Source organism: Hippoglossus stenolepis, chromosome 9 (assembly GCF_022539355.2).
Source record: "Hippoglossus stenolepis isolate QCI-W04-F060 chromosome 9, HSTE1.2, whole genome shotgun sequence".
NCBI classification, from domain to species: domain Eukaryota; kingdom Metazoa; phylum Chordata; class Actinopteri; order Pleuronectiformes; family Pleuronectidae; genus Hippoglossus; species Hippoglossus stenolepis.
The window spans coordinates 26074641-26085959 of record NC_061491.1 but is presented as its reverse complement, the minus strand read 5'-3'; the positions used below and the strand labels follow the sequence as shown (position 1 = coordinate 26085959).

Sequence of the window (11319 nt, the reverse complement as noted above, 5' to 3'; positions counted from 1 at the left end):
TGTGTAATTGTAAAAAATACACAGTTTAAATTCCTGCATGTGTTTTTATCATTGTTTTGAAAGTAATGTGTTGACGATGTGTGGGGTGGATGGTGTTAATTGATCGGTGGATCTGATTGGCCGGTGCTGGGGCAGTGTGTGGGGTGGGGGCTGTGCTGTTGAGTCACTGATGGTGGAGTCCTGGTTCGACAGTGAAGCAGCAGCAGCAGCAGTAGTGATGGCTCACAGCTTCACTCAGGAGTATTTTCAGATCCCTGTGGTGACCCGAGCGTACACGACGGCCTGCGTCCTCACCACTGCTGCCGTGGTAAGAGACAACAACAACAACAACAACAACAACAACAACAACAACAACCACTCAGGGGATCCTAAACTCTGACCTCCAGGTTGAGATCAGCCTGAAAACATCCACTTCAATCAGGATAATTCATAACACTGCTGAATATGAATGTTTAAGACTATATATTTCTAAACTAGACACTGGTTACGTTAACATGATGAATACAATTTGTTTTCCCGATAGGTTTTTTCAAATTCAAATAATTCAATGATCACTTCCAGGAGATGGTTCTTTATTTACTGAGAAATTATGTGTGAATAATGTTTCTTATCTTCTTGAAAAGTCTCTGAGCCAAAGAAGCTGAGCTGCAATAAAATGTGAATTCTTCTTGATGTTTTAACTTGTGAAAGACGGAAGCAGTGGAAGTGTCACGTAATTGGGGAAAGTCGTACAAAGAGACAATTTGAGTTATACATGTTAAACAAGTTTACTCGTCAGTTGATATGTAACAGACGAAAGCAGCGTAAATTAATGTATAAAAGAAGATTTATTTCAAAGTGTCACTTAGTGAGTTAAAGATGAAAGTAGTTACAGTGCATCTTTCAGTTGAAGTAAAGAATTGAAAAGTAGCTGAAGTGTGAGTTGAAGGGACGAGGTTCAGGATCTAAATCACTCAAAGCAATGAAAGGAGTTGAGGTGTTAAAAAAACCAACTACTAGTTAAAGTGGAAGCACTGGAAACATTTGGGTGAGAGCACTGACAGCGTCGATTTAGGTTTCCAGAGCTGACACGTTGAATCATAGAGGAGATTAAACCCGGAAGCAGCTGAAGCCTCGACTGAAGTTTGAGCCACAAACTGAGAGATTACGATGAATAATGAAAGTACTTCAACATCTGGCTTCAACACGTCTCACCGTGTTTTCCTTTTAGCAACTTGACGTCATCACCCCCTTTCAGCTCTACTTTAACCCCGACCTCATCATCCGCAGATACCAGGTAACATGTATCCACTATTTTAATCAACTTAGAACAATTTGGATTTTCTTGTGTTTGTTTCATCGTCTAATATCGCTGCACTAGAAACTTTGTGCATTTTGTACGTTATGTTATATTTGTATTATTTTATTGAGAAAAGAACGTTTCATTATATATTTATTTTTTGTCTCCGTCTCTCAGATATGGCGTCTGATCACCAGCTTCCTGTTCTTTGGTTCTCTTGGATTCAGTTTCGTGTTCAACATCATCTTTCTGTATCTTTTATTTTTATCAGGTAGAAATATCTCAGATTATGTAAAGACGCTCTTCCATAAACCACCTGCAGCAGAGAGAGACCTTGACTTCAGAAAGGTATCGATACTGCCGGATGCTGGAGGAAGGTTGTTTCCGGGGAAGGACGGCAGATTTCGTGTTCATGTTCCTGTTTGGAGGAGCCGTGATGACTGTATCCTTCGAGAGGCTTAAAGCGAAACAACGCAAAAAACAAAGACACACGATTTTAGTTTGTTCACAACAGGGAAGTTTCGATTAGATTCAGGTTTCTGGTCATTAGAACCAATGGAACCAATGGAACGAAATGCAGTTTGAGAAAAACGTAACAAACTGCCCGGACAGGAGATAAAGCCGGTGGAACTAGGTGGCTTCAGTTTTGGATTGTGGGAGGACGTGGAGACGCGTTATCTTTATTTACTGTCTGATTGGAAACCATCAGTTTATTCTATTAACAGCGAAATGAGCTCATGTGTTTTTATATGTGAAATCTTTATTCGTCGCCCTGTCAGATAAACGTAGTGGACTCAAAAGTACAGTTCAACAAAGGGAACTCTATTTCACCGTTGAATGTTTTTAAATGTAAATTCCAAAGAAATCTAACAGGACAAGAGAAAAATCCAGAATCTAATAATCTGCACGATGAAATACCCCAAGGTTATAACATGTGGTTTTCTAACTCGACACTTTTCACGTGACAAGCTGGATGATAAACACTGAAGTTTTAATATGCTCCTGTTTACTGAGGGGTTTCTTTTTGTTCCTTGGTTCTAAATTAGGACGTCCACTGTCCATAAACATGTAATGGACACGAGCCTGTGTGGTTTTCATGATGCTCAGCAGTTTGTAGCCAGAAGCTCTTGTCCACATTCCAGGGTAATGGCACAGTCCTGGCGCTGTTTACTGCCGACGTCCCTCTGGGCTGTTGTGAAACTGTCGGTGGGCAGATTTATGGTTTTTCTCCGGAGCCGCAGGTTTAAATGCAGGTACATGACGACTAATTGTACAGTAATGTCCGGGTAGTACAGTGTTGACTGTGTGTCAGGACGGTAACATGCTCCGCTGGCATTAGAGGAATGTAAGGGGTTGGCTTTTATTGTGAAGGGTTCAGCGTTTAGTAAATAACAACAGGTCAGGTCTGAGAAAATGTCTAATTATTTAGGGAGGAAGTTTCAGGTCTTTAGTCAAGAAAATACTCAAGTTTTTAGGAAACGGCATCATCCGTACAGTACCTCACATGTTAGGGATGTGTTAATTATCGTTTGTGTACGTATGGAAGCTCATTCCTGTCAGGAAAATAAAAATACAAGCTTTAAAGAATAAAAAAAATAGTCCTTACACGTCACCATGAGTCGAGATTAAATTGAAATTATACGACAAGTTGAATTTTGACTTTTATAGTCGAGTAAATCATAATTTATTCTTTTAATATCCCTAATGTTCAATTAGTCTTATCCTGACAGGAGTGGGCTTCCATACGTGTGAGATCAGAGATATGTTTGACCGCTTCACACTGGTTGAGTTCCTCGGGTCAATATAACAAACAGAGCAGCTTTATCTTCTGGGAAACTTTTGTCAAACTGAAATCAGCATCTGAACGGACTCAGACGCTGATTTCACTGTCGCCATGAAACACAAATCAAGTGATGAGCTGAATTTAACCTGAAGCTCCGCAGCTGTTCGGTCTGTTCGCCAACGTCTTCTTCCTGGGTCAGGCCTTCATCATCATGCTGGTGTACGTGTGGAGTAGGAGACATCCGCTCATACGCATGAACTTCTTCGGCCTCCTCAACTTCCAGGCCCCGTTCCTCCCCTGGGTGCTCATGGGATTTTCGCTGCTGCTCGGAAACTCCATTGTGGTCGACCTCCTGGGTGCGGTAACAAGTATGAAGCCAACACTGTATTGATGCAGGTGTTTTGTACGGCCTGTCAGTTCCTAATGTCATCTGACGTTCCTTCCCCTCCTCAGGCATCAGCGTCGGCCACATGTACTACTTCCTGGAGGACGTGTTTCCAAACCAGCCGGGAGGAAAGAAGCTGCTGGCGACACCGGAGCTTCTGTGAGAACCAGAATTCATCTCTCTGGAGTCGGACACACGTTTTTAAAATAAATCACAGGCCGGACACATTATGACAAACACTCACAGGCACTCACAGAGTCAATTATTGTAATCTGCACGTCTTTGGATTGAGAGAGGAAGCTGGATGAAACCCACACAGACACAGGAAGGACATGCTCGACACATAAAGGTCTTGGATGGTCATGAGGTCCGAACCCAGAACTTCTTTGGATTAGTGTTATTAGGGTTTTGGTTTTAAAGTAAATAAGTTCAATTGCAGCAAACAAACAAACCTTACAATGTTTGTCACTCGTTACTTTAGATAGATAATGAATTTTTTATTGTAATTCATAAATGCTAACGTAACCTGGTCTTGTTCTCTCCTCGCAGGCGAGCGATGTTTGACGCACCGGAGGAGCCGGACTACCGTCCCCTCCACGACCAGCAGCCGGAGGAGCCAGACTACCGTCCCCTCCACGACCAGCAGCAGGAGGAGCCGCACAACTTACACTAAGATCCCCAAATCATCGGAAATCCGCTAAATGAGCGGGTGGAGGATTTACACCGAGTCCAGAGCCGGAGGAAACTCAATCATAAACCATTTTGTCTTTTCTTTAGGATTCTGGGATTCGATGACACCGGATGTTTGAACGTGTTGAATTTGTACTTTGAGGGCTGAGAGGACCGAACCGTGACCCCCCCGGCTGCTGGTTCACACAAACTGCCGACGGCCTGAAATCCCATCAGGCCCGTCTGCACACTCTGCACTTTCACCCCGCTGCCTTTGTGGCTCCAACGCTGGGGACAAAATGGAAACTGCTTAGCACAACAACACGCAAACAAGGATCTGTGGGAGCCCGACAACAAAAACACAAACTCCATGCTCGCTGAGTTTGGACTGTTCGACGATATGAAGAAACCAGGTTTATCACGTCAGGATGGAAAATCATCTCCAGGATCGTTTACAGTGCCATAAAAAAACTTCAATACTAACTGGCCTTCATATGAATACTCTAAAATTAAAATGTTAATATTTTTTGTCTATTTCCAGGCTCAGTGTTTTTTCTCAGTCTTGATTTGTAGCTCTCCTTGTTGAGGTTTACCTGCTGTAATGTTCATAATAAATGGGACTAAATATACGTGGAGCTTTTCTCCACGACCACTGGCAGTTCACACACACATTCATAGCACTCGCTTCACGTAGTTCATTGTCCATCACTCACACGTCCCTGTCACGGGGCTAATTTAGTTCCAAGGTCACGTACACATGGAGTTACACCTTGGTTCAAGCCTAAATGTCCTCTGAGCGACGTTCACGTACCCAGGGGCACAACGGGAGGCCGCGCACACTCCCGCCCAAGGGCACGCGCAGAGTGTTTCTTCACTTAGCCATTGATCAGTGATGGTCTGATAATAATCTGACTATTTCCTCTCTTGTTATGTGTCATATAATAAATCGTGTTGTGGCTGATGTTCCTCCTCCAGGTCCCAAACTGTTCAAGGAGCCCAGCGCCAAGTCCAACAAGCAGATCATCCACAACGCCATCTCTCACTGCTGCCGGGCCGGCAAAGTCAACGAGCCCCAGAGGAACCAGATCCTGGAGGTACGGACTCACTTATGTGTATTTGAATGTAAGGGAAATTCTTGATAACTGTGTTCTAGCTAACTTCTAGAGTTGGAGAAGTGCGAGTCCAACCACCTGATGATCCTGTTTCGTGACGGCACTACACGTGCCACCCCGACACCGAGGAGATCAAGAAGCTGACAGCCGCCAGAGCATCAGCAGGAAGATGATTGACAAGCTGTAGAAGTACAGCTCCGACCGGAAGCAGTTCAACGTCATTCGTGCCAAGACTGTGTCGGTGAGCGTGGACGCCCTGACCGTCCACACCCACCTGGGCAGGCCAAGAGACGTCTGTAGGTGGAGGTTGTGTTAGAAGCACCAGACACAGAAGATGGCGGTGATGCACCTGGATGTTGGCTGCAAAGAAGAAGAAGAGAAGAAGAAGCACAACGCCCTCTTGGATATATCATGGACCTGCAGAGCCCCTTGTCTCCGCCCCCCCCCCAGCCACCGCTTGAGACCCACGGTGCGCTAATCATGGAACAACCGTGTAACGCATGCGCCACCAATTTGATACGCATACGCAGAAAATCAGGAGAAGCCAACTCTATCAAAACTGCCAACATTATGATTCAAATTATATAAATAAATATATGTATATATTCATCCATTTTCTTGTCTTCTATAAAGTTTGTGAATATATATTTTTAAAAATCAATATATACATTTATTAAGTTAAAACACACACACACACACACACACACACACACACACACACACACACACACACACACACACACACACACACACACACACACACACACACACACACACACACACACACACACACACGAGCAGTCTGGAGGCATGTTGTGTTCCTGTGTCAGTAAACTCACATTCTGTAGAACTATAAACGATTTACAACAGAACCGGACAGGAAGTCAAGTTTTCAGTTTTTTTATTTTGTAAGAATTATTAAAATGTACAAAAAGACAACAAGTACAACATAACAATATATTATCTGAGACTGGTTGTTGTTGTTGTGATGTTTCTCCCTCTGGTCAGGAAAAGAGAGTCAGTGGTCAAAGTGAGGGAGCAGCTTCTCCACGCCGAGGGTCGGGAGGAAAACATGAAGGAGGGAGATTTGTTTCTACCGGGGATTTCGTCCAAGACGACAAAATATCAATAATAACAAGAATAAAAAGCGACATGGAGAACGGCGGGCCGAGCAGGAAAGACATCCAGCTTCGTGATGGAGGGACATCTTTGTTGCTGCTGTTGGGAACCGTGACAGAGTCATACCTCAATCAGGAGAACACCGTTCTTGTAGGGGGTGGGTGGGGTGGGGCGGCAGCTGCCTCGTCTACCAAGCAGGTGCCGTGTTCGCCAGTCGCCTCATTCGCCTGTGAGGCAGACGGGAGAAGAGTGTCAATAAAACAACCTGAACATATTCAACAACTAAAACAAACGATAAAACTGCAGAACTGTTTTAAGTTTTGCAACAAACCTCGATTCAAATAGATTAAAATGTTAAATGGCCCGACACTCACCTCGTGTTTCTGTCCTGGTCTCTGATCTTCTTCTCCATCTCTGCGTCTGTCAGGGTCTCCAGCAGGGGGCACCACTGGTCAGCATCGCCTGTGTTTCTAATGGCTATCTCCACTGTGGGGAGGGGGTTCTCACTGAAAACACAAAACACCAGACAAACATGGTTGAGTAGCAGTACAGAACTGCAACACTGCCTCCTGCTGGACCTCGAAGTTCCTGCCGATGTAGAAAAGATTCCAACACTGAGTGAATCCAGAAACATACAGATTGCACTTGAAGCTTCAAAGACATTGGACATATTTTCCGTAACTACAACTTAAATATTTTGACATGTAACTGGAACATGTATCATATGTTGTGTTGATCTGAAAAGTGTGCGTCATGAAAGAAAATCTGATCCTTGACTTTGCTGATGTTTTTAGAAACATCTCAGCTCAGTGGAAACAAAGTGTGAGAACAAAGCACGAGATGAGAAAGAAAAACAACACGTGTGATCGTCCTGTTTTGGGAAACTTACGCACAAACATGTGAATGAATAAAAGAAACTTGTTGTTTACAGATCTGGGATCCGACAAACATGTTGTTTGTGATGAAACACACGTTACACATCACCAGCTCTGCAGTGTTCTGGAACGACCTCTTAACTCCAGTCACACACGGACGGAACAATAAGACCAACAAGTATTTATTCATGACACAAACTAATATAATTGATTCATTGAATGTGATTATTGAACAGATTTACAGGCACCGACTGAATCTTAGAAGAGTTTACAACTACAGGTTTTCAATTTGTTTACCGGGACACAGTGAGGACTCGATTTGGCATGTTTCCCTTTATGTACAACACATAAAAGATAAAGAGCGGAGAGAAGATAATGAGACAGATAGTGGATGACAACACATGGACTTTGTGCTGGACGTTTCTGGTGGTTAAACACGACTTGAAAGTGTCTCAGTGTGAGATGGTACCTGAAGGCGTACGTCCTCTGGTGCCAGCTCAGCTGACCGCGGATGCTGTAGGCGATGGTGGTGACGAACTCCCCACCCAAGCCGAGCTCGGAGCAAAGCTTCAGGGCAAACTTCTCCGGAGAGTTCTCCCTCTCGGACATGTCCCACTCAAACTGGTCCACCAGAGAGATGTTGCCTACGTGGATGTTCAGCTGTGAAGCAAAGGAAATGTGTCAGTCTGCATTAGGAGCGTTAGTCTGGGGACAGTGTGGCATGAGACCATTGAATCCCTCGGTGTGAGCTACTGGCAGAGTGGAGCAGCACCTTGATGATGACCCTCTGGTCCGACTGCTCCTCCAGGATGCTGTCGGTCGGGTAAGACTCGATCTGCTGTCGGATGGCTGAGGCGATGGCAGGGACGAAGGCCAGCGGGTTGAGGTCCAGGTCATCGCAAAGGATCTCAGCAAACATCTCGGGCGTCATAAGCTTCTCTGAAATGTTCAAAAGCATCGGAAATAAACGTTTGTCTCTTTTGTGGCACGAAAATCTTCTGAGTTCAGAGAAAGTGATGTCGGGACGTTACCGTTCATGTTCCAGGTGAAAGCATCTCTGAGCTTCTGCCCCTCGATCTCCATGTCCAGGCGGATCGGAACCAGGACTTCGGACTGAGTGGCGTTCTCGTGGATCACAGCTGGATCATGGTCGTCAAAGCTGGTCAAGAAAGACAGAGGACAAAAGGTTAAAACGTATGCCAAGTGTCGGAGGTTACACAACATTGTCCAAGCTGTGAGGAATTGAACATGGGTTTAATATAGTAAGGACCTTCGTGGCTCCAGCAGCCTGAGCTGGTTCCTGTCACTCACCACAGTGGGAAGGTCCTCTTCTTGTCGCGGCCCAGTCGGCTGCGGTTGATGGTGGTGGAGCAGGGCACGGCGTCCAGGTGGTGAGAACTGTTGGGCAGCGTGGGAACCCACTGACTGTTCCTCTTCCCCTTCTGTTCCCTGGTGACACAGACACATGAAAATGCGTCTCAACTTTGTCCACTTCAAACTGTCACAAAATGAAAACACTGAGGACCTGAAACTCTAACACCACAGATTAATAACACAGATATTAATGCAAGACCTAGGATCTCCACAGTTTTCCTTTAGCTTCACATTGTTGAACTGAACAACGCTGCTTTATATAAGCCAGATTGAATTTCAGATGCCAGCTGATTCTTTACAAACCTTCATATAAAGTTTCAGGTTCAGAGAGTAAGTAGACCTTTAACTCTGGTCGACTAAATCTAACCACTCTACATTTCATTTAAATAACCGATCAACAGTTCCTTTAGAGACAAATTGAGATTTTACCTGAGGTAGGCTGGGGGCTCAGTGCTGATGGAAATCGCTTTGTACTTCTCGTCGTTGCCTTCGAGGATCTCCTCGACCTCGGAGGCCTTCAGCAGAGTCACGCTGGTCGCCAGCTGAGTGTAACCATGATCTGAGTGAAGAGAGAGACGAGTCAGAGAGAACAGCCTCTGACTGATGGGAGGGCTCAGCGGCAGGATTTCAAATCAGTCCCACGATTGTTTCAAACTTTTACCTCCATTAAGATTAATGAATGATTATTTTTAATATTCTCTGACAAAAGAAACCTGTGATAAAGGAGGAAGTTTATAATGGTGGAGATTCAAAGCTGGACACAACCCCCACTCAGCTGGAGATGTTTAACGACTACACTCCACTGACCGTGAGACGACTCCACTATTTTCTTCCGTTCTTCTACCGATGCCAGTTTCCTCCATAATGACGGATATCTTTTATACAGGGAGCCTCTGAACATACGGAGGTAGTTTCCCACCTGAGGACAAACACAGAGACACAGAGATGATTCGTTGAAGCAGATCATGTGAAGCTCATCAGGGGATTTGAGAGGAGAATCGTGTGTTTGGTCCCTGAACCACAACAACTCCGGACGTACAGAGTCATAACGAACTATCGCGATTGGAACACGGAGGAACAGTTGTTGTCCAATTAGTAAATGGGTCTATGAATTTGTTAGCGGTTCGGGAAACGTATATAAAATGACGTCTTCAAGCGTTTTATATTCGACCGAGTGTCCAAATACACAAAAAATATTCTGTTTACAATGATATACGTGAAAGAAAATCAGGAAATTCTACATTTGAAAAGGCTGCAGTTAGAAAACTTTGAGACAATTTCATTTGTTCTACCTATCTATCTATCTGTCTGTCTGTCTGTCTGTCTCTCTATCTATCTATCTGTCTGTCTCTCTCTCTCTCTATCTGTCTCTCTCTCTCTCTATCTGTCTGTCTCTCTTCATCTATCTATCTGTCTGTCTCTCTATCTATCTATCTCTCTATCTATCTGTCTGTCTCTCTATCTCTCTCGTCTGTCTCTCTATCTATCTATCTGTCTGTCTCTCTCTCTCTGTCTCTCTCTCTCTCTCTCTCTCTCTCTCTGTCTCTCTCTCTCTCTCATCTATCTATCTATCTGTCTGTCTCTCTCTCTCTCATCTGTCTCTCTCTCTCTATCTGTCTCTCTCTCTCTCTGTGTCTCTCTCTCTCTATCTATCTATCTATCTATCTATCTGTCTGTCTCTTCTCTCTCTCTATCTTCTCTCTCTATCTATCTATCTCTCTCTCTGTGTCTCTCTCTCTCTCTCTCTATCTATCTGTCTGTCTGTCTGTCTGTCTCTCTCTGTGTCTCTCTCTCTCTCTGTCTCTCTCTCTCTCTCTCTGTCTCTCTATCTATCTATCTATCTCTCTATCTCTCTCTCTCTATGAGATCTTTCTTTCTTTATAACACATTATAAATCAGCTGACTGATCATTCGCTGGTTCAACAGAAAACATCTGGAGACGAGCTCCTGAGTTGTGTTGAAGTGCAGCAGCCATTTCCTCCACTGCTTTCTGGGCAAAGTGGTTCATATCGGGACCAGCGTGTGTATTTAGCGCGAGGGGAGCGAACGCGTCGTGGATTTAAAACGCGCGTGAGGGTCTCAGAGGACAGGAAGCCGCTCGTGTTGTGATCCGCGCTGTGCAGACGCCGTTAGCTGCGGAGCTAAGTGATGCTAAGCTAAGCTAGGCTGGAGAAACCCCCGGGGCGGACGCGTGAGGAGAGGGAAACACGCACCCTGCGGGTTGAACCCGGATCCGGTTTAACGATCCGTTAGTTTAACGTGGATTCACAAACAAGCCAAATGATCTCACGAGTAAATAAAAACAAATGAATGAGTGTTCGTGCGTCTCCGTTAGCATCGTCGGCTAGCTGCTAGCGGAGCGACTGACTGGGGAGGAAAGAAAACTCCCACAAATCTCCGCTCGGACGATTCAGTCGGTGAAATGACGGTTTGTGAAATAAACGACCGACCTCCGATCCGATCATGTAGAAGTCTCCATCCTCCTCCAGCTGGAATTTCACCGGTTTCTGTCCGAACGTCTTGCTGAGCGCCATATTGACACCAAACAACAAAGATCTGTGCCACTGCGCAGGCGCGTCCCGTCGCGCGGAGATGACGTCAGAGCAACGACACGACAAGGGTCATTAGTTTGCATTTATTTTTAAATAAAATGATTAAATACCTTTTTATATAATCATCTAATGATCTAATTCTGGTTGTATTGATATGATTTTTTACTCAAA

The 11319-nt window shown here is 44.7% G+C and overlaps 2 protein-coding genes across 2 annotated transcripts; one reads left to right on the top strand and one right to left on the bottom strand.

The window, feature by feature from the left end:
• The first annotated feature begins 217 nt into the window (after positions 1-217).
• derl3 (derlin 3) lies at positions 218-4650 on the top strand. Its single transcript, XM_047341488.1, has 7 exons — positions 218-307; positions 1211-1311; positions 1402-1530; positions 1628-1721; positions 3223-3418; positions 3516-3606; positions 3997-4650. The coding sequence occupies exons 1-7, from the start codon at positions 218-220 to the stop codon at positions 4118-4120; spliced, it is 825 nt and encodes a 274-aa protein (XP_047197444.1). The 3' UTR covers positions 4121-4650.
• A 1462-nt stretch (positions 4651-6112) lies between these two features.
• On the bottom strand, positions 6113-11188 carry smarcb1a (SWI/SNF related, matrix associated, actin dependent regulator of chromatin, subfamily b, member 1a). The gene is made up of 9 exons (XM_035166868.2): positions 11047-11188; positions 9404-9515; positions 9026-9155; positions 8534-8671; positions 8254-8381; positions 7995-8161; positions 7692-7882; positions 6722-6853; positions 6113-6574 (listed from the first exon to the last, which is right to left on the bottom strand). The coding sequence occupies exons 1-9, from the start codon at positions 11128-11130 to the stop codon at positions 6535-6537; spliced, it is 1122 nt and encodes a 373-aa protein (XP_035022759.1). The 5' UTR covers positions 11131-11188; the 3' UTR covers positions 6113-6534.
• Between the last annotated feature and the right edge of the window lie 131 nt (positions 11189-11319).

What these genes read in the sequence shown, in the direction of transcription:
- smarcb1a (XM_035166868.2), bottom strand. Translation starts at nt 11,130, where the DNA reads ATGGCGCTCAGCAAGACGTTCGGACAGAAACCGGTGAAATTCCAGCTG. An exon ending in TCTACATGATCGGATCGGAG is followed by an intron (nt 9,516 to 11,046) that starts GTCGGTCGTTTA and finishes GTTTGTCCTCAG; the next exon opens with GTGGGAAACTACCTCCGTAT. An exon ending in TTTCACCTGGAACATGAACG is followed by an intron (nt 8,162 to 8,253) that starts GTAACGTCCCGA and finishes TGAACATTTCAG; the next exon opens with AGAAGCTTATGACGCCCGAG.
- derl3 (XM_047341488.1), top strand. Translation starts at nt 218, where the DNA reads ATGGCTCACAGCTTCACTCAGGAGTATTTTCAGATCCCTGTGGTGACC. An exon ending in TATTTTAATCAACTTAGAAC is followed by an intron (nt 1,312 to 1,401) that starts AATTTGGATTTT and finishes TATTTGTATTAT; the next exon opens with TTTATTGAGAAAAGAACGTT. An exon ending in GTGTTCAACATCATCTTTCT is followed by an intron (nt 1,531 to 1,627) that starts GTATCTTTTATT and finishes GACTTCAGAAAG; the next exon opens with GTATCGATACTGCCGGATGC.